We start from the raw sequence: 20,957 nt of genomic DNA on the forward strand, positions 1-20,957 counted from the left end.
GACAAGCTTGCTTCCAGGAACCTGGCCTGGCAAACACTCTCCCAGACAGCTCGATAGCAACCATTCTAATGGGCTCTGAGCACGTGTTTGGAGAATGACACATGGGGTGGAAGGAAGCATTAAGTGTGACCTTGAGGCCATTTATTGAATCTTTCTTGCCTCCTGGGGGTGAACACACACATGTGCCATGGGCCCTGCTCCACAGTGTTCACAGCCGACTCTAAGGAGCCGGCCCCACGGCTCAGAGCTGGTAGAAATGTGCCGGCAGAGACTTGGCCAGCCTCACCATGCCCCGAAGTTACCCATCCAGCTGGGAGACAGAGAACGCCTGTCAAATCCTCCAGGGGCCACCCCCAGATTTCGGGGGGCACAGAATGGATCAGAGTTCGGAGGCTCGGGGTCCCTGGCCTCAACGGTGAACAGTGGGAATCGCCAACGGGTGGAGGAGCCGGCCCGTCTCGGGGTGAGAGCACCCTTCTGCCGGAGTCCCATTTCACGGCCCCGGGGTGGGGGGCGGGGGTTCCCGGGGGCGCAGCCCGCCAGCCGCCGAGGCTTTGTTGGTGAAGGGGTGCCACTGGCCCTGGATGCTGGGGTTGTCGGTGTGGAAGGGCTTGCGGATGCGGATCACGTCCAGCCCCGAGCGGGTGGCCAGCTTCTGCACCAGGGCGCTGATCTCCTCCGGCGACTTGCAGTGCAGGCTCTCCTCGTGCACTGCCCCATTCACTGGCAGCACGGAGGCAAGGTGGGGGAGAGGAAAGGGGTGGGAAGGGTGGTCAGCGACGCCCTTATTCCCCCCATTCACCCCACCCGGGCCCCCCTTCCCCGCCCGGGCGCGCCCCCCAACTCACGGTACTCCGCCACCACTCTGGGCACACAGCACGGCCGCGGGTTCACGTACAGCACCACCCCGGGGTTTTGGCGGGCGAAGTCGATCGCGGCCTGTTCCACGAACTCCCTGCGGGGCCCGAGACGGCGTGAGGCTGGAGGGGGGAGTGGGGGAGGGGAGGGAAGGGCAAGGCGCCCGCATCATCCCGCGCACCGTCCCGCACACGCCTCACCTGGCGCCGCGGGACGAGGGTCCGTCGCGGCTGAGGGTGAAGCTGAGGCGCTGCAGCTGCTGCACGTAGCGCCCCAGCCCGTTGTGGAGGACGCTGGTCAGGAACCGGCTTGGGGTCCCCCGCGCCGTCATGGCTCCCGCTGACTCCCCGGTCCGGTCGCCCCTACCCCCGCCCCAACACACACACACACTCCGGGTCTCCGCGGCGCGACCCCGGCGGCGAGGGCGGGGCTGGAGCGGCGACTTCCGCTTCCGGGGGCGTGCGTGCCCGCTGGAGTTTTGCTTCCGAGGTCATGGTCGGTGGCGCGAGTCCGTGATCCACGTTACGGGGGAAAAGGGGTGAGACGAGACGTGGGTCACTTGGCGGTCGCTTGGCGGAGCCACGGCCAGGAGGGCGGGGAGACGCGCGTGGGCGGGCCGGAGAGAGCGCGCGCTCGTCGCGTCGGGGGTCCCACGGAGCGAATGGGGGGGCGCGTGGAGTTGGGGGGAGGGCACCGAGAGGATGCAGGTGGCGATGGGGGCGGGGGTGTGTGTGAGCACGCCGAGGTGGCCCGCCCAGGGACTGAGGGGAGGGCGATGGGGAAAACGGGAGGCTGGGGAGAGGAGCTGAGCTAGGAGGGAGCACGGCTGCAGGGCTCTAGAAGCTTCTAGATGGACTACGGGGGCCGTGTTGGCGAGCAAACGCCCCCCTAGCAAGAACTCTGTTGGGCGTGTGTGGATTGGGTCCACTGGGGGGCTGACCTCTTGGAGGCACCCCAGCGAGGCGCCCCCCACCCCCGTGATTCACGTGACCTCCTCCGTTTGACTAGGAATGTGGGTCCTCCTGCGCGGGGGGCACCCCCTCCGCGTCCTGCTGCCCCTGCGCTGCGAGTGGATGGGGCGCAGGGGCCTGCCCAGAAGCCTGGGCCCGGGCCCTCCTCGCCGACGCTACCGGAAGGAAGCCCTCCCGGCCCTGGATGGCCCCGCGCTGCCCGTCACGACCACCGAGATCCGCCAGTACTTGCGGGCCCACGGCATCCCCTTCCAGGACGGCCACAGCTGCCTGCGAGCGCCCAGCCCCTTCGTCGGGGACGCCCAGCATCAGGACCAGGCCGCGGCGCCCGCCTCCTCCAGCCTCTTCATCGACAAGACCACGGGCCGCTTCCTCTGCATGATCAGCCTCGCCGAGGGGAGCTGGGAGGACTTCCAGGCCAGTGTGGAGGGCCGCGGGGATGGGGCCAGAGAGGGGCTCCTGCTCGGCGAGTCCCCTGCCGCCCAGGACAGTGAGGAGGTCCTGAGGATTTGGGAGCGGGCCGTGCCCCTCTGGGACCTGCCTGAACAGGAGGAGGCCCAGCTGGCCCGTGTGATGTTTGGCCTCACCAAAGTGACAGATGACACGCTCAGGCGCTTCAGCGTGCGCTACCTGCGAGCAGCGCGCAGCCTCGTCTTCCCCTGGTTCTCCCCGGGAAGCATGAGACTACGGGGTCTGAAGCTCCTGGGAGCTGAGAGCCAGGGGGAGGCGGTGCGCTACGTGGAAACCACCATTCCACGGCCCGGTGCCTACCGCAACCTGTTTGGGTTGCCGCTAATTGGTCGTCGGGATGTGGAGCTGGTCCTTACCAGTGGTGAGCTGGATAGCCTAGCCCTGAGTCAGTCCACAGGCCTGCCCACCTTGGCCCTCCCCCGAGGCACCGCCTGCTTGCCCCCAGCCCTGCTCCCGTACCTCGAGCAGTTCCGAAGGATTGTGCTCTGGCTGGGGGATGACCTTCGGTCCTGGGAAGCTGCCAAACTGTTTGCCCGAAAACTAAACCCCAAGCGATGCTCATTGGTGCGCCCTGGAGACCAGCAGCCTCGTCCCCTGGAAGCCCTGAACCAAGGCTTAAATCTTACCCGCATCCTGCGCACGGCGCTGCCCGCTTGGCACAAGTCCATCGTGTCTTTCCGCCAGCTTCGCGAGGAGGTGCTAGGAGAACTGTCCAACGTGGAGCAGGCAGCGGGCATCCGCTGGAGTCGCTTCCCAGACCTCAACCGTCTCCTGAAGGGTCATCGAAAGGGCGAGCTGACAGTCTTCACAGGTAACCCTTCACAGGTAACCCTCGCTGCTGGGGTAGGATGCAGGGATCGGGTGATGAAAATGGTGGGTTGGGACCAAAGTAAACGTTGAAGCAATGTCCCCAGCCAACTTTAAAGCCCTGCCTGTGTCTGGGGCTCAAGGGTGAAACTTCTCTCCCTCACTTCAGTTTGTGTTTGATCCGCCTGCAGGGCCAACGGGCAGTGGAAAGACCACATTCATCAGTGAGTATGCCCTGGATTTGTGTACCCAGGGGGTGAACACGCTGTGGGGGAGCTTTGAGATCAGCAACGTGAGACTAGCTCGGGTCATGCTGACCCAGTTTGCTGTGGGGCGACTGGAAGAACAGCTGGACAAATACGATGAGTGGGCCGACCGCTTTGAGGACCTGCCCCTGTATTTCATGACTTTTCATGGACAGCAGAGCATCAGGTGAGATTCCCAGGCCTGGGATTTTCAAAGACGGAAGAGCAGGAGAATGGACCACCCCTAACCCCTCAGCCCCCAGCAGCTTTCAGGGTGCTGGAAACTTTTCTGTCCGTTCTAGTCTGGTGACTTGCTATTAACTCGTGGAATTATCCCCTGTTCCTCTTCCCAGGACAGTAATAGACACAATGCAACATGCAGTCTACGTTTATGACATTTGTCATGTGGTCATCGATAATCTGCAATTTATGATGGGTCACGAGCAGCTGTCTTCAGACAGGTGACGTCCTCCTCTTGTCTCACGGGAGCCCACTGTTAGGCACACACACTGCTCTCTTGTTCCCTGACCTGTGCTGGACACAGGCAACCTCTGATGTTCCTCGCTAGCCATATGCACACGCAGCGGGATCTGTGGACGGGGATCATCATACGTGTCCTTGCATAGAGGGAAGTTGTGTGGGTGCTGGCGGTGGGAGGATGGACTGACGCCAGAGTATGTACGGTTAGTGTCCTCTTCTGTCCAGTAACCTCTGCTTTGTTGGGGTGGGGGCAGGATTGCAGCTCAAGACTACATCGTGGGGGCCTTTCGGAAATTTGCGACAGACAATAACTGCCATGTGACACTGGTCATTCATCCCCGGAAGGAGGATGACGATAAGGAGCTGCAGACAGCATCCATATTTGGCTCAGCCAAAGTAAGTGACCTTTAGAAAATCCCACAGTTTGGAAAGAAGAGGGTACAGTGCAGTGTGATTAGGGACCAGACTTTCTACCACCTTAAATCTTGACGTCTGTCTGGAAGAGGCAGAAGGCAGCTGCCTCTAGAGCCGTGGAATATACACAAAGAATATATGCGCGAAGCATACAGAGGCTGATGGTAGTTAGTTCTTTGCCCTCCAAGGGTTCACATCATTTAGTAGAGTAAAGGAATTCCTGTACTGCTCATTGTGCTGAGAGCAGTAATAAGCAACAGAGTATTAGGGAGCAAAGAAGAAGGACGTGAGTTACCTGGGATACCTGGGGAGGCTTCCTGGAGGAGCTGCCAACAAAGGGAAGGCCTGAGTGTGCCAGATAATAGGGAAACAAATGGGGGCCCTCTTGGGGAAAGAGACCAGTCCTATCCTGAAGCTTCTATGGGGGTATATGTGCATGATATGCCAGGCCTGGGCAGACCACAGGGAATTCAAGGTGGGGAACACAAACCGTACCACAAAAGAACAAACTGGGGTCAAAACAGAAGTGGAAAGAGGGTGTTGCTCTGTAGGGATCAAGAATGGGCTCTGACCAATTCAATCAGCTTAATCAATGGCTGAATAAATAGCAGTATTCCTACGTTATATTTTTAAAAAAAAAGGGCTGTGAGGGCTGGAGCCATAGTATAGTGGGTAGGGTGCTTACCTTGCATGCTTCTGATTCGGGTGACTCGGGTTTGATCCACAGCATTCCATACAGTCCTCCAAGCACCACCAGGAGTGATTTCTGAGTGCAGAGCCAGGAGTAACCCCTGTGAACATCACCTGGTGTAACCCAAAAACAAACAAGCCAGAAATAAAGTGCTGATAATGTAGGCATATAATCAGACCTGAGTCAGAAGAAGCCGGGCTCAGTGGGGTGGTGTACTGTGGGAAAGAAACATTAGAAATAGAGTATTAGGCTGGTGGCAGGCTTCTTAAGGAGCTCACAGATTCAAGTGGCTCGGCATTGTGGGCAGTAGTTCAAAGAGCTTTAGGGATGGAAGAAGTACTTTTCCTTTCCCGCATTCTTATTTGGGCGAGGTGGGTTTGGGGCCATGGTACTCAGGAGCTATTCCTGGCTCTGCACTCAATAGTGGCCCCTGACCCCTGCTGCTACTCAGGGACTGTGGTGCCTGAGTTCAAACCAGGGTCTGCTACATGCAAGGCAGACCTTAATCTCTTGCACTACCTTTCAGGACCCCTCTTCGCACATTCTTGCTATTCCTTTCTATGTATTCAACCTTCCTTTCTGCTTCTATATGATCTCACTCCCTCCTTTGTCCCCATTCTCCAGGCAAGCCAGGAAGCGGACAATGTTCTGATCCTCCAGGACAGGAAACTGGTCACTGGGCCAGGGAAACGGTATCTACAAGTGTCCAAGAACCGCTTTGATGGAGACGTGGGTGTCTTCCCACTTGAGTTCAACAAGAGCTCTCTCACCTTCTCTATACCCCCAAAGAGCAAGGCCCGACTCAAGAAGATCAAGGATGACAATGGGCTGGTGACCAAAAAGCCCTCTGCTGGCAAAAAAGGTGCCGCGTCCCAGAACTCTGAGGCTGGCTCTAGCCCGGCTCCAAACCCCTACTAGCCAATCTCCTCCAGGCCTTCACGGTGAAGGCAGTGCAGAGCTGCACACTGATACGAGCCTGGCAGCCGAGGCTGGGGCATGGCCTTTGTCTTGGCTGATTTGGCCACTTCTGTTATGTGGCCCCGAGCTAGGACTCAGCGTAGGGCAGGTTCTGCAGTAGAAAATTCAATGACAGAATTTAATACTGTGTGCCAGGCATTGTTCTAATATCTTGGGAATACAACATTGGCAAGACCAGTGAGAACCTGCTGCCTTGGAACCTGCAGTCTTTGGTTCCATGGACATTTGTTCAAGCAAATGAAAACATTTAAGTTTCAGAGAGTAAAGAATGTTATCAAGAAAAACAGCCTTGCTCGTGGACCAAATTAGACTAAAGTCTGAAAAGATGTCCGAGCAGAGACTGTTTAAGCAGGAGCTAAGGAACTACATCTGGGCCACGTAGACATCAGATGAAAGAGATGCAGAGACTTCAGGAATTACAGAGGCCTGAGCTGGGAACAAGCAAGTTGAAGGCAGAAGGAGCAGGCACCCTGAGGCTGGAGGAGGATGGAGAACTTTCTGCCCAAACTAGGGGGCTAGAGAGAAGGTAGACCGGGTAGGGCACTTGCCTGGCACGAAGCCAACCCAGGTTGGACCCCGGCATCCCATATGATTCCTAATGCACCGTCAGGAGTAATTCCTTAGTGCAGAGCCAGGAGTAACCCGAGTATTGCCGGGTATGGCCCCCAAAATTAGGCTTTCAGACCCAGAGGGTGAGATGGTGCTACCAGGCTCCTCCGCTCCCTTCCCGGGAGCCTGCCTTATACTTAGCAATCCAACCCTTGGTGCTCGGCCCGGTGATAGCAGGGCCCCAAAGATGGGAGGCTGGGTTGAGAGCCATGGAAGGCAGTTGTCACACCAGAGTGCCTGCCGCTGGGCCCCCCGTTCATTGGATGCTGCCTCCATTGCCCAGCTGTGAGCAGTTAAGCGTTTATAAAGAGCCTTTTCCTGTTTTACTGAAGAAAAACATTTTCCATTGCCTTTGTCTCTGTGCTTTTTTTAATTTGTCCACCAGGTGTCTCCCCAGTCTGTAGCTGGATTTTTTTTCTCTCTGAATTGGGAATGTATGGGTCCCCCCTCCCCACCATCTCCAGAGTTTGACTGTATACTCCCAAGGAAGAGGAACCATTAAGAAGCCCGCGCGCGCACACACCCTATCTTGGCCTAGAGAAGTTGGAAATGTGCCCTTTTTTCCTTCTCCACCCCACGGGGGATGAGTTACTCCCTGCTCAGTGCTTAGGGGATCGCACGGTGTCTAGAGTCAAACTTCGGTCTGCTTCCGTGGCCCCAGCCCTTCAGGCTCACTCTGTGTTCAAGTATGTGTGAGAGAAGGGACTAAATGGGGACCTCACAAGCTGAGCCGCGTCCCAGCCTCTGTGAATGGGGGCTATACCTGGTGGTTGCGGGGTGGAGACCCTTTAAGCTGTCTGACCCAGCAGTACAGTGGTCGAGCTTTAAGCTGTTTTGCTCGGGAATGCAAGAGCCACCCCTTGCCAGGATAAAAGAGCCTAGATGCCAGGCATGTGCCGGAGCACATGCCTTTAAACCACATCCGCGTGGATGTACCTCTTTAACTATTTCCCCTGGGAAGCTAGCTGCCTGTGACCCCTGAGGGGTGCGGCCCTTCTCCTTAACACATGTCTTTCTTGTGATGTGAGCCACTTACAGGCCTCTTACAGCGTGTACTCGGGCTTAGCACATTCTTAACTAACCCCCATCCATTTTCCTCCTTGTCACTTTTAGACAAATTTGAACATCTGGAGTTCTCATTAAAACTACAGAACTTTGGGGCTGGAGAGATAGCAGAGCGGATAGGGCGTTTGCCTTACATGCGGCCGACCCGGGTTGGATTCCCAGCATCCCGTATGGTCCCCTGGGCACCGCCAGGAGTAACTCCTGTGCACCGCCAGGTGTGACCCAAAAAAGCAAAAAAAAAAAAAACCTACAGAACTTTAGGGGTCAGAGCGATACGCCAGCAGGTAGGGCCTTTGCCTTGCATGTTGCCAACCTGGCATCTGATATGGTTCCCTGAGCATTACTAGGTGTTATCCCTGAGTACAGAGCCAGGATATCCCTGGGTATCACTGGGTGTGGGTAAGGACTTGGCTTGCATGTAGCTGACCCGGGTTCAATCCCTGGCACCCCATTTGGTCCCGTGAGCACCACTGGGGTGTGACACAAAACTAAAATACAGAACTTTGAGCCCAAGAGACAACCCAACAAGGCTGAACACATGCTTTGCGTGTAGGAAGCTCAGGTTTGATCCCCCAGCACTTCAGGGTCCCATAAGCACTACGGGAAGCATGGGTTGGGAGTAACATCCCCCCACCCCCAAATGATGTAGAATGTTCAGGGTCCCACAGGCACCACAGGAAGCAACCTCGGAGCATGGAGCTGGGAGTAATCCTCCCCACCCCCACGTGATACAGAATGTTTTTTCCCCCCAAACCTTAAAATGTACACACACAGACCCCTCCAATTCTGGAGGTTAGCGTTCTTTTTTTAAACAAGCCCTGGAGGAGACTAAATCCAGAGACCCACTGAAAAATATTGCCAGATGCGGATAGACTGGATTCCTATGAGAGAAAGTCCCAGTTTCCCTTTTCTTTGCTAGCAAGAGTGGTGAGAGTGTGAGTCTGGGATGAAGCCTTTTGTAAAGGGTGGGGTGGGGTGGGGTGGGGTTCTGTGGAAGGGTAGGGGGTCTCTGGTGTGTTGTGTGAAAGCTCTGGCTACAGTTAGAGGGAGGGAGGGTTTCTCCTCCAGGGCCTCCCTTCTTGGGGGTCTCCCAGACTGGCTGGAGCCAGGCCTCCTAATCCTGCAGTAATCATTCCCAGCCGCTGGCTGGTCTAGGGCTCACCCAGAGTCTAAGAAACTCAGCAGCTATGCCTTCCAGATGTGTACCACCAGGTCAGTTTTACCTATCAGAACAGGGGCTCCCCATTTTGATTCCCCACGCAGGTCTGGTGTGTTCTCAAGATTCTATGAGTACTGCCCGTTTGTCTTACCCTACCCTGGAGCAAAGTACCTCAGACAAGAACCAGAGTGATAGTGACAAGGGGAAGTCAGCGCTCCCCCTGCCCCACCCCCTACACAAACACATTCCATTCCACACCTGTTTTAAACTCACCAAGATTAGTCCAGAGTGTATTCAAGAGCACTGGAGTCTGGAAAGTGGTCGTGCAGTCGACTGAGGCAAATGACCTGGACCAGTAGTCTGTGGGTGTGAATGGATGTCCCAAGTCCCCCTCATGGCCAGGGAGATAGGGAGGTAAGGCTCTACAGTGCATGCAGCTGGTCCTGGTTTGACCCAGGGCACCATATATACAATCCCCGAGCACTGCCAAGGGTCATTCCTGAATGCATAGCCAGAAATCCCCCCTGAAAAGCACTGTCACGCAAGAGCTCTCTGGGAGGACTGGGGAGATTGCTCCAAGGGCTGTTTTGCAGGTGGGAGACAAGGCTTCAGTCCCAGGCACCACATGGTCCCTGAGCCCAACAGTATGTGCATGTGTTGGGGTGTGTGTGTGTTGGGGGGGAGCTTCCTGAGCCTGGTGCGGCAGGGTGCTACTGGGTGCAGCCTCGTCTCAGGTGCCGTGTTACTCAGCAGCTCCCGAAGCACAGTGCTTTTGGAGGCACTGCTGCAGCCCGAGTGCTCGCTGCCCATATGGCCCGGATACCTGTAGACCTCACCATCTGCTGGCCCACGGACTGCCGGGATGTCACCCAGGGAGGGTGGCTGGGTGCCTCCCCTCCAGTACCGGCCAACTTCCTGTTTGCCTGTGGGTGGGACTTTACGAGTCTGAGGAGAGCCTGGCCCGTTGGGGAGGGTGCCTTCCCCGCCCCCCACCCGCAGGCCTGCTCACCTGGGCAGACACCCCTTCCAGGAGGGCGAGGTGCTGGTTCTGCGTGGGCAGCCCAACCTTGGGCGGGTGTCGAGGGGGGTGGGGTCTGTTTTGGTGAAACCTGAGCCGCCTTTGTCTGCTTTCAGGGGGTTTCCCTCCATTTGGGGAGTGGGCCCGGTCGGCGGCGCAGAACAGCCTGACTGCTAGCTGGGGGTGGGGTGGGAGGTGGGGGAGCGCAGCCCGTGGGTGCAGCTGTTCAGGACCCTGCTGCTCGCCCCTAACCCCGGTCTGGAGAGCTCAGCCGGGCAAACTGCAGGCAGAGGCCAGAGCGGCAGCCTCGGGCAACCGTCGAGCCTCCGCCGGGCTGGGTCCAGGGTTGGCTGTCTAGGGGGTGTGAGGCAGACCACTCCCCCCCGGGGTCGGGGGCGCGGCCTCCGCCGCACCGCCCCGCCCCGCTCCGCCAGGCCGGCCCGGCTGGCGGCTCGGAGCCCGGAGCCCGGAGCCGGCTGCCGAGCGGGCGGGTCTGCGGCGAGGAAGTGACCGCGCTGGAGGAGCAGCCGTGGGGGGGGACCCTGGAGCGGCGGCGCAGGTGGTGAGTGCCCGGGCGGCGACGGCGGCGACGGCGGCGGGGGGGAGCGGCCGCCTCCCGCACACCTTTGCTCCGGAGCTAACTTTTCAGGTTTGGGGAAGACCGGGGGGGAGGGGAGGTTTGGGTGAGGATCGGGGTCTCGGCGGAGTGGGGAGTGGGGGAGGAGAGCGCAGGCAAAGAAGCTGAACAGGGACCCCCACCCCCGCCCCACGAACACTCACACCGACGGGCTCACCCAGGCGCGCAGTGGGTGGCACGATCACACGTGCGCTCCACGGACCTGCCCAGTGACTGGGCCCCCCGAGGAGTCCCACCCCCCACCCCCCACCCCGAGCAGCGCCCCTAGCCCGCGCGCACCCCCAGCAGACGTGTCGCTCCACTTGTCGCCGACTTCACGGGGCTGGGAAGAGAGGCCGCCCCCCCACACCCCCCAGCTGGGGCGAGCCAGCCGGGTGGGCCGGCTCGGGAGGTTCCTGCTGCCCGGCCGCCCGCCCGCAGGTGAGGACCGAGACGTAAACAGGCGGCGAGCACGTGAGCGCCCCGCAGCCCCCTCCCCTGCGCCGAGCTGGGTGAGTCTGCTGGGTCCCACGTTGGGCTGGAGTCTGGTCTCCGCCCCCGGAGGCGATCAGCGCGCCCCAGACCTGCGCGCACAACGCCCCCTGGAGTCCCGGAGTCGGGCGGGAGCGGGGCTACCTGGCCCGCCGCTCCCCGGTACATTCCTGGTGTCTCCTGAAGGGATCCCAGGGGGCGCTCGAACCGTCGGTCGCGGAGAGCGGCGCCCCCCCCCCACCCCCGGTGCCGTCCCTTCGGCTCGCCGAGACGCTTCCCGAGCGCGCCCCGGGTCCCCTCCGACTCCCAACTCGGCTGCGTGCAGCGGCGGCGGGAGCTCCGCCCCGCAGCCCGCGGACCAGCAAACCCACGCGGAGTCCGCTTAGGAATGCACGCGCGGAAACATTCCCGCAGCGCCCCGAGCGGGCCTGCCTGCCGGCCCCAGCCCCCAAGGAGCGAGGGGGAGGGGGCCGCGGCCCGCCCCGCCCCCACCCCATACACACGCCGAGCCCAGATGCTGCCTGGGCCTGCGGGCAGGCTGCCAGGAAGAAGAGGCGGCCCCCGGTGCCCGGGAGGCTGGGATGAGGGCAGAGCCCAGGAAGGGGGTCTCCACCGAGGAGAGGGGGCTCCGTCTGTTCTTAAGAGGCCCGAGGGGTCTGGGGTGAGCCTGAGGGTGGCTGTGCTCTGTTTCCCTTTCCAAGGAAAATGCAAGAAAAACAACCCTTTCCATAGGGCTAAAAATAGAGCTGAGAGCTGGCCAGGGCTGTGGCCTGGAAGGGGGGGCCGGTGCTCCTTCCTGGGGCAGCGCCGAGCTCTGGCCGGCCTGGTCCCGGGAGGGGGCGGGCGGGAGGCGGCGGCGGCGGGCATCAGCTGACCGGGCCCAGGTCAGACCCTTCGGGGACCGTCTGGGTCACGGTGTTGGTGAAAGAGGCAGTGTGCGGAGCTGTGTGTGCCACTGGCTCAGCGGCGGCGGAAGATGCTTCTTAGCACAAGGAGGGTCTTGACGACCGTGACGATGCAAAGGGCTGCACGTGGCGAATGGCCATCCGCGACGGGGCGCGCGGGTGGGTGCCCCCCAAAGGCTCCTGCCAAGGCGCCTGCAGTCACGTGCTCGCCGCGCCCGGCCCGCGCGGGCCCCGATGTGGGAAAGGTCGTGTGGGTGTTCAGAAGAGCGTGTTGTTTGCGAGCGTGAGCTCTGTTTGTGACCCTGAGAAGACAGTGGGGTGTTGTCTTGCCGTGAGGCCGCTGTAGGTTGGGCTGTAGGTCTAGACCGGCTCGCCCCAGCGATTGTTCGGGTGCCAGGAACCGCCTCTCTCCGAGAAGTGCCCCCGCACCTCTCCGTACACGTCTCGGAGGGCAGGTTGGGGAGCCCAGGGGAGTGCCGTGGCAGGTGCGGGCTCACGGGGAAGGTCATGATGTTGGGTCAGTGGGCGTAGGGACCCCCAAGACCGGTGGTGGTGGTGGTGGGGGGGAACTGACGGTCTGTTCTCAGGACCGTCCGCCAGGTGGCGCCACCTCTGCACGCCCAGGCGGGCGGTTTCCAGCCCGCTGGGGCGGGGGGTGGCAGGCGCGCGCCGGCCCCCCAACTTGTGCTGGGGCGCTGGGCCCGGGGGGCTTGGGGGAGGCGGCGGGGCGGGGGGCAGCCGGCCCTCCGCCTCCTGCCGCGGACCCCGCAGCCGGGCCGTGCGTCCGGGGAGGAGACGGCCGCTCGGAGCGGCGGAGGGGGAAGGGCGGCCGCGGCGGCGGCGGCGCCGGCGCCGGCTTCTTTGTGCTCGAACAATGACCAGCTGCCTGCGGCCCCGGGGCCCGGGCCGGGCTCGAGGGGGACCCCGCGCCCCTCTGCGCCCCCGAGCCGGCCGCGCTGGCCCCCGCGGCGCCCGCCCCCGCGCCCCGCCGCGCAGTCAGTCCCGCTGCGTGCGCCCCGCCGCCGGCCACGCGTGACGCGGGGTGCGGCGCCCCGGGGGTGGGGGCGGGACGCCCCTCGGACCCCTCCCCCGCGCGGCGCCGCCCACTGGACGGGGCGGGGGCGCGGGGCCGGGGGCGCGGGAGGCGGGAGGCGGGGCCGGGGCGGCCGCGGGGCGAGTGGCCGCGCGCGCGCGGGCCGGAGCCGGGCGGCGCGGGGCTGCTGCGGAGCGCGCGGGGGGCGGCGGCGCGGGGCTGAGCATGGAGCGGCGCGGCCCAGGTGAGGGGGGCCCGGGCCCGGGGAGTGGGCCGGGGTGGGGGGCTCCCCGCTTCCTGCGGCCGAGTGGCAACTCCTGACCCCCGACTTGCGCCCGCTGGACCGGTTCTTTGGAGTTTGGCGGGGGGAGGGGGGACTTTCCCCAACTCTTGAGCTGCCCCCCCCCCAAGCAGGGCTGCGGGAGGGAGCTCGGAGCGCGGCCGCCGCGGCCCGGCCCCACCCGGGGCGGTGGCCGGGGTGCAGGGGGAGGCGGGGGGGTGGGAAAGCGCGGGGCGGGCGGGGGTCCCCCCTCGCACACCCGCAAACGCAGCTCTCAAAATGGAGCCGCGCGGCCCCTCCTTCCCGGCGCGCAGGCGGGCCCAGCCGGCCACCCCGCTCCGGCCCAGGCCCTGCCGCGGGCCGCCGATGGCCCAAGTGCCCGGCCCGGGCGGGAGGGGGGGGATGGTGGGGGCCCCGCGCCAAGCCAAGTCTTTGTCTCTTGTTTTTGGGCCCCCCCAATCTTTCTCCGGACCCTGTTTCCTCCCCCTCACTTTTCACTTTCCTACCTCCTGGAGATGCCAGCCTGGGAGCCCCCAAAGAAGCCCCTGCCTGCTCCCACTCTCTCCCGAATGCCGCCCGGGATGATCTGGGGAGTGGGGGGGGGGTGGACATGGTTCACTTTGCTCAGGGACTCCTATTGCTCCTGGCCAGGAGGCGGGGGCGTCCTCCACTTGCAGCCCCCAGATTCTGGCTCCTCCATCTGAGCCCCCCCCCCCCCCCCCCCCCCCCCCCCCCCCCCCCGCGAACTCAGTTCTCAGTCTTTTGAATTGGGAGGGGGGAAGTGGGGGATGGAGTTCATGAAACCCAAGGAAGGAAGAAGAGGGGACCGCCCAGGCAGTGGCGTCAGATAATGTGTCTCCTTCCCTCTCCCCACACTCCACCGAGTGACCAGAGACACGTACCCCTTCTCTGGTTGACCCTGAAGGCCGCAGGGGTGGGGGGTAGGGTGCCCCCAGCCCACCCCCTCACTCAGGTCCGCATTCGCACACCCTCTGGCACTCACCTGTTCCCAGGCTCACATCATGCACACGGGGTTCGCCTGTCATGGGATCTCGTTGTCATGGACTGGACACCTGCCTTTTCTCCTGTCCCGCACACACGTTCCCCAGAGGGACCCTCTGTTTAGACGCAGTTTCCCCCAGACAGGCAGAGATGCACCGGCCCTTTCCCAGTGTTCCCAGCCCTGAGAGGCAGTACCCTCTCCCTTCCCTGCCCACTGCTGGTCACTTGGCCCCCTGCTCTGCGTGATGGTTTCAGCAGATGCCTGCGTCCTGGGGTGCCTCGGGCCTGAGGAGGGAGAGGGAGCCTGCTGTTCCCTTCCAGGAAGCCACGGGTCTCGGGAGGTGGAGCCTCTTCCCCGGCTCGGGTTGAGTGAGATCTTGGAGCAGCTGCCTGAGCTGACAGGGTTTCTCCTCTCTTCCCCTCGGGTTACTCTAGGTTATTCTGGGCAACTCAAGCTCCCCGGCTTCCTGAGCGTTGGCAGTTGGCCTGTGTGGGCTCCTTCAAGCCAGACTGTTGGGTGTGGGGAAGCCGGGAGTTTTCTTGGAAAGAAGCTGGAGGCTGCTTATACTCTGGGAGTTGGGCTCCCCCAGAGCTCTGAGTTTGTTTGTTTGTTGGGGGGGCACCCCAGCCGTGTTCAGGGCTTACTCCTGGCTCTGCACTTAAGGATCACCCTGGCAGTGCTCAGGGAACCATTTGGGATGGGGTCAGACCAACCTTACAAGGGCCGTACCCAACCACACTAATACTCCAGCCCCTGAGTTTCTTTTTGTTGTCTGCTTTGGGGCCCCACCCAGCAGTGCTCAGGAGCTTCTTCCGGCCCGGTGCTGGGTAGGACGCCTGTGCTCACCCCCTTGAACTATCTCTTGGGCCCCAGAGCTCTGAGTTTCTTGTTTGGCCAGCTCCTCCCTTGCCGCCTCACTGTCTGGGAGAAACTGAGGCCTGGCTGGGGAAGCTGGGCACTGCCTGGCCTGGGCGCTTTGTTCCCTAATTACCCTCCGAGTGGCTGATTGCGTCCCTAAGGCCGCCTCTGCCCAGACTGCCCTCTAAGGAGGCCAGCCATCCCCGGGGACCAGAGGCCCAGGCCAGGAGCCAGGAGGGAGGGCTCCCTTGCTCAAGTCCTGTCATGGGAGAGGGGGCGGGGAGGGGGTGGGCACGTGGTTGGGCCTGGGGCCTGGGTCCCTGCTGCCAAGGGCCTGCTTAATCTCTATCCACACCACCTGTCAGTCCCTGTTTGGGAGACTCCTCAGCCCTGTTCACATCAATATTGGGCATGTTCTGGGGTCCAGTGCCTGGAGGAATAACGGGGAGAGGGGGGCATCCAGGCCTGGTAGTGGTGTCAGTGGGCAGTTTGGCCTGGGACAGCAGGGAAAGACGGGAGAGAGCCCGGTGGGTGGGGCACGGGTCCCACGTGGTCCCCTGAGCACCGCGAAAACCCAGGCCAGAAACCCCAAGGGAGGCTCCGGGAAGGGCCTGAGGGTCAGGACCTAGCCCGGGTGCAGGGAAGCTGACTCCGCTCTCCCGTCTGCCCGCAGGTTCCCCGGGAGGCCCGTGGCCAGGCCTGAGCCCCCGCCGCCATGGCCATCGTGCACACTCGGCCGCTGCCCCTGGAGCCCACCCCTGAGGCTGCCACAGCCCCCCACGCCCCAGCCATGGGCAGCGTGAGCAGCCTGATCTCCGGGCGGCCCTGCCCAGGGGGCACGGCGCCACCACGCCACCACGGCCCCCCAGGGCCCACCTTCTTCCGCCAGCAGGATGGGCTCCTGCGGGGCGGTTATGAAGCGCAGGAGCCTCTGTGCCCGGCTGTGCCCCCCAGGAAGGCTGTCCCCACCACCACCTTCACCTACATCAACGAGGACTTCCGGAGCGAGTCCCCCGCCAGCCCCAGCAGCGACATCGAAGACGCCCGAGAGCAACGGGCACGCAACGCCCACCTGCGCGGCCCCCCACCCAAGCTCGTCCCGGTCTCTGGGAAGCTGGAGAAGGTGAGGACGAAGCCGTTGCTCAGGGGCCGGGGAAGGAAGCTGGGTGCCCCGCACCCCCAAGAGAAGCTGGCGTCTGACTTTAGGGACCCCCATCTCCCAGAATCTGGCCGGCAGATTCTGCCCATCGGACCTCAGGGCGTCATTCCTCCTTTCTCTGGGTCTGTAAGTGGGGGTCACAGGCCAGTTGCCAAGTCAAACCTGGCCTGGAAGGTGTTGGGTGGCCCCGGCCTAGATGTCACCCACCCACATGCGCATGCCCGTGAGGCTCAGCCGCAACTCTGCACCGAGACCCTCACCATGGCCCCGTTTCCCTTTCTGTAGTGGGGGTCACACTCTTTCCATGGTTGCTGTTGTCATGATCAGAAACGCGCCTTTTTCTTGTCACGACCCAGCGCTGGGCCTCAGGGGGCCTGCAGGCAGTGGGAACGGTCGTCCCCAGGTTTGGGGGGGGTCCCCCTAGGAGTGGGAGGGCTGGGAGAGGGGAGAGGCCTTTGAATGATGGGCACCTTGTTTCAGAACATGGAGAAGATCCTGATCCGCCCCACGGCCTTCAAGCCTGTCGTGCCCAAACCGCGAGGGGCCCCGTCTCTGCCCGGCTTCCTGGGGCCTCGGGCCGCCGGACTGTCGGGGAGCCAGGGGAGCCTCACCCAGCTGTTCGGGGGGCCCGCCTCCTCCTCCTCTTCCTCTTCTTCCTCGGCTGCTGACAAACCCCTGGCCCTGAGCGGCTGGACCAGCGGCTGCCCATCGGGGACGCTCTCTGACTCCGGCCGGAACTCACTGTCCAGCCTGCCCACTTACAGCACCGGGGGCACCGAGCCAGCCACCCACTCCCCGGGTGGCCACCTGCCCTCCCATGGCCCTGGGCGGGGGGCACTGCCAGGGCCCACCCGAGGGGCCCCGACCGGGCCCTCCCACTCAGACAGTGGTCGATCTTCGTCCAGCAAGAGCACCGGCTCCCTGGGAGGCCGGGGACCCGGGGGGCTCTCAGGAGGGGCCCCTCGTGCCTCCCCCGACAGCAGTTCCTGTGGGGAGCGCTCCCCCCTCCCCCCGCCACCACCACCGCCACCTTCCAACGAGGCCCTGCTGCACTGTGTCCTGGAAGGGAAGCTCCGTGACCGCGAGGCGCAGCTCCAGCAGCTCCGGGACAGTCTGGACGAGAGTGAGGCTACCATGTGTCAGGTGGGGCGGCGGGCCGGGCTGGGGGCTGGAGCGGGCACAGAGGGCGGGGCGCAGCCTTTGCCTTCACAGGCTCCCTGGATGGACACGAAGCCAGCCCCAGGGCCCCCGCGCACTGCGGGTGTGGCCCAGAAACCAGCAGAAAAGCATCAGAGAGGGGCTGGAGCGATAGCACAGTGGGTAGGGCGTTTGCCTTGCGCGCGGCCGAGCCGGGTTCGATTCCCAGTATCCCATATGGTCCCCTGAGCACTGCCAGGAGTGATTCCTGAGTGCAGAGACAGGAGTTAACCCCTGTGCATCACTGGGTGTGACCCAAAAGGGGAAAAAAAAAAAGCATCAGAGAGTCAAGCCTGGCACATCCCTGTCCTGCTTTGTCCCCAAGCCTTCAGCTTACACAAACCGAGCTTCTGTATCCTAATGCAAAACCGGAGGGGCTTGTGCCCGGAGACGTTCTCCCAAAGGTTGAGTCAGGCCAAGGGGCCAAAGTACTTGGTCTCCTGCCTGGCGTTGTGCTGTTGGCATTGCTGTAGGGGCTGTTTCTGTTATCAGAAAGATTGTTGAGGCTAGAGCAATATAGTACGGTGGGTAGGGCACTCGGGCCAACCTGGGTTTCGCCCCCAAGCACCCCATTTGGTCCCCCCAGACCCTGCCAGGAGTGATCCTTGGGCACAGAGCCCAGAGTAAGCTCTGAGCACAGCCAAGTGCAGCCCCAAAACCAAAGAGCAAAAGTGGTTGTTGACTGGCAGCTAACTCAGTGGTCTGAAGCACATGCTTGGCAGGCAGGAGCCCTGGGTTCAGTTCATTCCCCGAAACCACGTGGTCCCCCCCACGCACTGAGCCAGGAGTAACCCCCATCCGTTACCAGGTGTGGCTCAAAAAACAAAACCCAAACGTAAAAAGCTGGGGCTGAGGGTGGAGTCATGGCTTAGCGACAGAGCCAAGTGCCCCCAGTGTGAGACCCTGGGTGCCATCTGCAGCACCATGCACGCTCACAGGTAGCTTTGTTAGCCTGGTTTGGTTTGGTTTGGTTTGGGGGGGACACACCCAGCAGTGCTCAGGGCGTGCTCTGGGCTCTGTGCTCAGGGATCACGTGATCGTGGGTGACGCCAGGGGCTCGAGCACAGGTTGGCTGTGTGCAAGGCAAGCCCCTGTTCTACCTCCCCGGACCCCTGTTAGCCTTGCCTCATGGGCTCTCCCTCCCTGAGGCAGGCCCATGGGCCACCAGAGCCGCCAGTGACTGGGGCGTTGGGGGCAGTTGGGGAGGTCAGGGCTGGGGCTGGCGGGCTGCCAGGACCTACCACTCTGCCTTTTGGCCCGCAGGTGTCCGAAGAGCGGCAGCGACCCTGGCCGCGGGAGCGCGAGGCCCTGCGGGAAGACGGTGCCGCCCAGACCCAGCGGGCCCAGCGGGCCCAGCAGCTGCTGCAGCTGCAGGTGTTCCAGCTGCAGCAGGAGAAGCGGCAGCTGCAGGATGACTTTGCGCAGCTGCTGCAGGAGCGGGAACAGCTGGAGCGACGCTGCGCCACCTTTGAGCGGGAGCAGCGGGAGCTCGGGCCTCGGCTGGAGGAGACCAAGTGGGAGGTGGGCCAGGCGGAGGGACAGGGGCGCGGTCCACCCCCCCACCCCCAGGGACTCCCGCCCGCCCCTTTGCTGTATGGGGATTCCCCCGGTCAGTCCTCTCTGGGTTGGGAGATGAGGGAGTCTCCTCTCTGGTCCGGTGCTCACATGCCCACCTGCTGCCTCCCAGCCAGTGACAGGTGCCAGGACGGTACCCTGGCCTCCAGCCAGGAGCCTGTGTCGTAGAGGAGCTTGTCTAGCAGTGGAGACTGCTAATATTTCTATTGCGTTTTCGTGTTTTTTTTTCTTTTGGGGGCGGGGGTCTTTTTGGATCACACCCAGCCATACTCAGAGGTTCCTCCTGGTTCTGCACTCAGGAATTACTCCTGGTGGTGCTCGGGGGACCATATGAAATGCCGGGAATCGAACCTGGGTCAGCTGCGTGCAAGGCAGACACCCTCCCCCGCTGTGCTCTCACTCCGGCCCCAGTTACCCCTGTTACAGAGATGAGTGGACGGACCCAGGAGGCCCGAGCCCCAGGTCACTCGCCAGCAGGGCTGAGCAATGAACCCACTTCCCCAGTGGTGCCACTCCTTCAGCCTGGCCCCTGGCAGGCCTGTGCCGTGCTTCCTGGTGATTGCGAAGACCTGCTCTGTAGAAGGATCTGGGTCTGTCTGCGCTCACCATTGACTAGCTGTCAGGCCTTGGGCGGGAGAGAGTGTACAGCAGGTAGGGCCCTGGCTTTGTGTACGGCCGACCCAGGTTTAATCTCTGGCGTCCCAATACGGTCCCCTGAGCACCGCCAGGAGTGATGCCAGAACATAAAAGCCACACCACTGAGCATCAGCAGGTGTGACCGCCCCCCCCCCCCCAAAGCAAAACAGAAATAAAGTGGGTAGCAGCGTGGGAACTCCAAATGCCCGGCCTGACGTCAGGGCCTTTGCACCCTCCTTTCCCACAGGTCTGCCAGAAGTCGGGCGAAATCTCCTTGCTGAAGCAGCAGCTGAAGGAGTCGCAGGCCGAGCTGGTGCAGAAGGGCAGTGAGCTGGTGGCCCTGCGGGTGGCGCTGCGGGAGGCCCGGGCAGCGCTGCGGGTCAGCGAGGGCCGGATGCGGGGCCTCCAGGAAGCGGCCCAGGCCCGGGAGCTGGAGCTGGAGGCCTGTTCCCAGGAGCTGCAGCGGCACCGCCAGGACGCCGAGCGGCTGCGGGAGAAGGCGGGGCAGCTGGACACCGAGGCGGCTGGCCTCCGGGAGCCGCCCGGGCCGTCATCGTCGTCATCCTCCTCCGGGGCCGCAGACCCCTTCCTGCTGGCCGAGAGCGACGAGGCCAAGGTGCAGCGGGTCGTGGCCGGGGTCGGGGGCAGCCTGCGGGCCCAGGTGGAGCGGCTGCGGGGAGAGCTGCAGAGGGAGCGGCGGCGGGGCGAGGAGCAGCGGGACAGCTTCGAGGGGGAGCGACTGGCCTGGCAGGCTGAGAAGGAGCAGGTGATCCGCTACCAGAAGCAACTGCAGCACAACTACATCCAGATGTACCGGCGCAACCGGCAGCTGGAGCAGGAGCTGCAGCAGCTCAGCCTGGAGCTGGAGGCCCGGGAGCTGGCGGAGCTGGGCCTGGCCGAGCCGGCGCCCTGCATCTGCCTGGAGGAGATCACTGCCACGGAAATCTAGGGTCGGCCGGCGCTGCAGGGAGCTTTGGGGTCCACCCAGGGCCCCAGGGCCCACCAGTGGTGCCACTATGGGATCCAGCCTTCTGCTTCTGCCAAGCGTGTGGGGCTACCCTGTGGCTTGAAGGAGCCAGAGCAGACCCCGTGAAGGTCCCCCGTGTTCACGGTCACCCAGAGCTACACCCCCGTGTCACAGCCCCGGCTGCTGCCAGTGCCACTACGCCACCCTGCGTCCCCCAGACACTGCCAGCCGGTCCGGCCAGAGGGCTGAGAAGAGGAAGGCTTCCTCACTGCCATGTTCTCTCCCCGCCCCCCGCCCCCCACCCCTATGCCCCCCAAAGCCAGAGAGAGCCAGACAGCGCCAGCTGCTCCAGATGTGCCTGCCCCATGCCCATGTTGGGGGCCAGGGCTGAATCGGGGGCTTCCCGAGCCCTGGCTTTCAGCCCGAAGGCCCTCCTCTGGGCTGAGGGGGCTGTAGTCAGACCAAAGGAA

The 20,957-nt window shown here is 62.9% G+C and overlaps 3 protein-coding genes across 7 annotated transcripts; 2 read left to right on the forward strand and 1 right to left on the reverse strand.

Moving 5' to 3' along the window:
* Positions 1 to 123: 123 nt before the first annotated feature.
* Positions 124 to 1,228, reverse strand: MRPL43 (mitochondrial ribosomal protein L43). The gene is made up of 3 exons (XM_056120393.1): positions 1,059 to 1,228; positions 849 to 955; positions 124 to 723 (listed from the first exon to the last, which is right to left on the reverse strand). Exons 1-3 carry the CDS (start codon positions 1,187 to 1,189, stop codon positions 494 to 496), a joined length of 468 nt encoding a protein of 155 aa, XP_055976368.1. The 5' UTR covers positions 1,190 to 1,228; the 3' UTR covers positions 124 to 493.
* Positions 1,229 to 1,342: 114 nt separating this feature from the next.
* Positions 1,343 to 6,869, forward strand: TWNK (twinkle mtDNA helicase). The gene is made up of 6 exons (XM_056120392.1): positions 1,343 to 1,396; positions 1,867 to 3,111; positions 3,299 to 3,539; positions 3,706 to 3,813; positions 4,087 to 4,228; positions 5,562 to 6,869. The coding sequence occupies exons 2-6, from the start codon at positions 1,869 to 1,871 to the stop codon at positions 5,853 to 5,855; spliced, it is 2,028 nt and encodes a 675-aa protein (XP_055976367.1). The 5' UTR covers positions 1,343 to 1,396; positions 1,867 to 1,868; the 3' UTR covers positions 5,856 to 6,869.
* Positions 6,870 to 10,205: 3,336 nt separating this feature from the next.
* On the forward strand, positions 10,206 to 20,686 carry LZTS2 (leucine zipper tumor suppressor 2). Of its 5 annotated transcripts, none has more exons than XM_056120452.1 (5): positions 10,206 to 10,328; positions 15,627 to 16,076; positions 16,593 to 17,255; positions 18,573 to 18,830; positions 19,768 to 20,686. In XM_056120452.1, the coding sequence occupies exons 2-5, from the start codon at positions 15,669 to 15,671 to the stop codon at positions 20,467 to 20,469; spliced, it is 2,031 nt and encodes a 676-aa protein (XP_055976427.1). In that variant the 5' UTR covers positions 10,206 to 10,328; positions 15,627 to 15,668; the 3' UTR covers positions 20,470 to 20,686. The 5 variants fall into 5 exon arrangements, with proteins under 5 accessions (XP_055976427.1, XP_055976428.1, XP_055976425.1 ...); XM_056120453.1 differs by lacking the exon at positions 10,206 to 10,328 and adding an exon at positions 11,657 to 11,758; XM_056120450.1 differs by lacking the exon at positions 10,206 to 10,328 and adding an exon at positions 11,859 to 12,024.
* The last annotated feature ends 271 nt before the right edge of the window (positions 20,687 to 20,957 follow it).

Source organism: Sorex fumeus, unplaced genomic scaffold (assembly GCF_029834395.1).
Source record: "Sorex fumeus unplaced genomic scaffold, SorFum_2.1 ptg000043l, whole genome shotgun sequence".
NCBI lineage: Eukaryota > Metazoa > Chordata > Mammalia > Eulipotyphla > Soricidae > Sorex > Sorex fumeus.

Excerpts from the sequence above, each read along its gene's own strand:
- TWNK (XM_056120392.1), top strand. The coding sequence starts at position 1,869 with ATGTGGGTCCTCCTGCGCGGGGGGCACCCCCTCCGCGTCCTGCTGCCC. Across the intron at positions 3,540-3,705 it reads CATGGACAGCAGAGCATCAG|GACAGTAATAGACACAATGC; the intron begins GTGAGATTCCCA and ends TCCTCTTCCCAG. Across the intron at positions 3,814-4,086 it reads GAGCAGCTGTCTTCAGACAG|GATTGCAGCTCAAGACTACA; the intron begins GTGACGTCCTCC and ends GGGTGGGGGCAG.
- LZTS2 (XM_056120452.1), top strand. The coding sequence starts at position 15,669 with ATGGCCATCGTGCACACTCGGCCGCTGCCCCTGGAGCCCACCCCTGAG. Across the intron at positions 17,256-18,572 it reads GTGAGGCTACCATGTGTCAG|GTGTCCGAAGAGCGGCAGCG; the intron begins GTGGGGCGGCGG and ends TTTGGCCCGCAG. Across the intron at positions 18,831-19,767 it reads TGGAGGAGACCAAGTGGGAG|GTCTGCCAGAAGTCGGGCGA; the intron begins GTGGGCCAGGCG and ends CCTTTCCCACAG.
- MRPL43 (XM_056120393.1), bottom strand. The coding sequence starts at position 1,189 with ATGACGGCGCGGGGGACCCCAAGCCGGTTCCTGACCAGCGTCCTCCAC. Across the intron at positions 956-1,058 it reads CCCTCGTCCCGCGGCGCCAG|GGAGTTCGTGGAACAGGCCG; the intron begins GTGAGGCGTGTG and ends CGGGCCCCGCAG. Across the intron at positions 724-848 it reads CAGAGTGGTGGCGGAGTACC|TGAATGGGGCAGTGCACGAG; the intron begins GTGAGTTGGGGG and ends CCGTGCTGCCAG.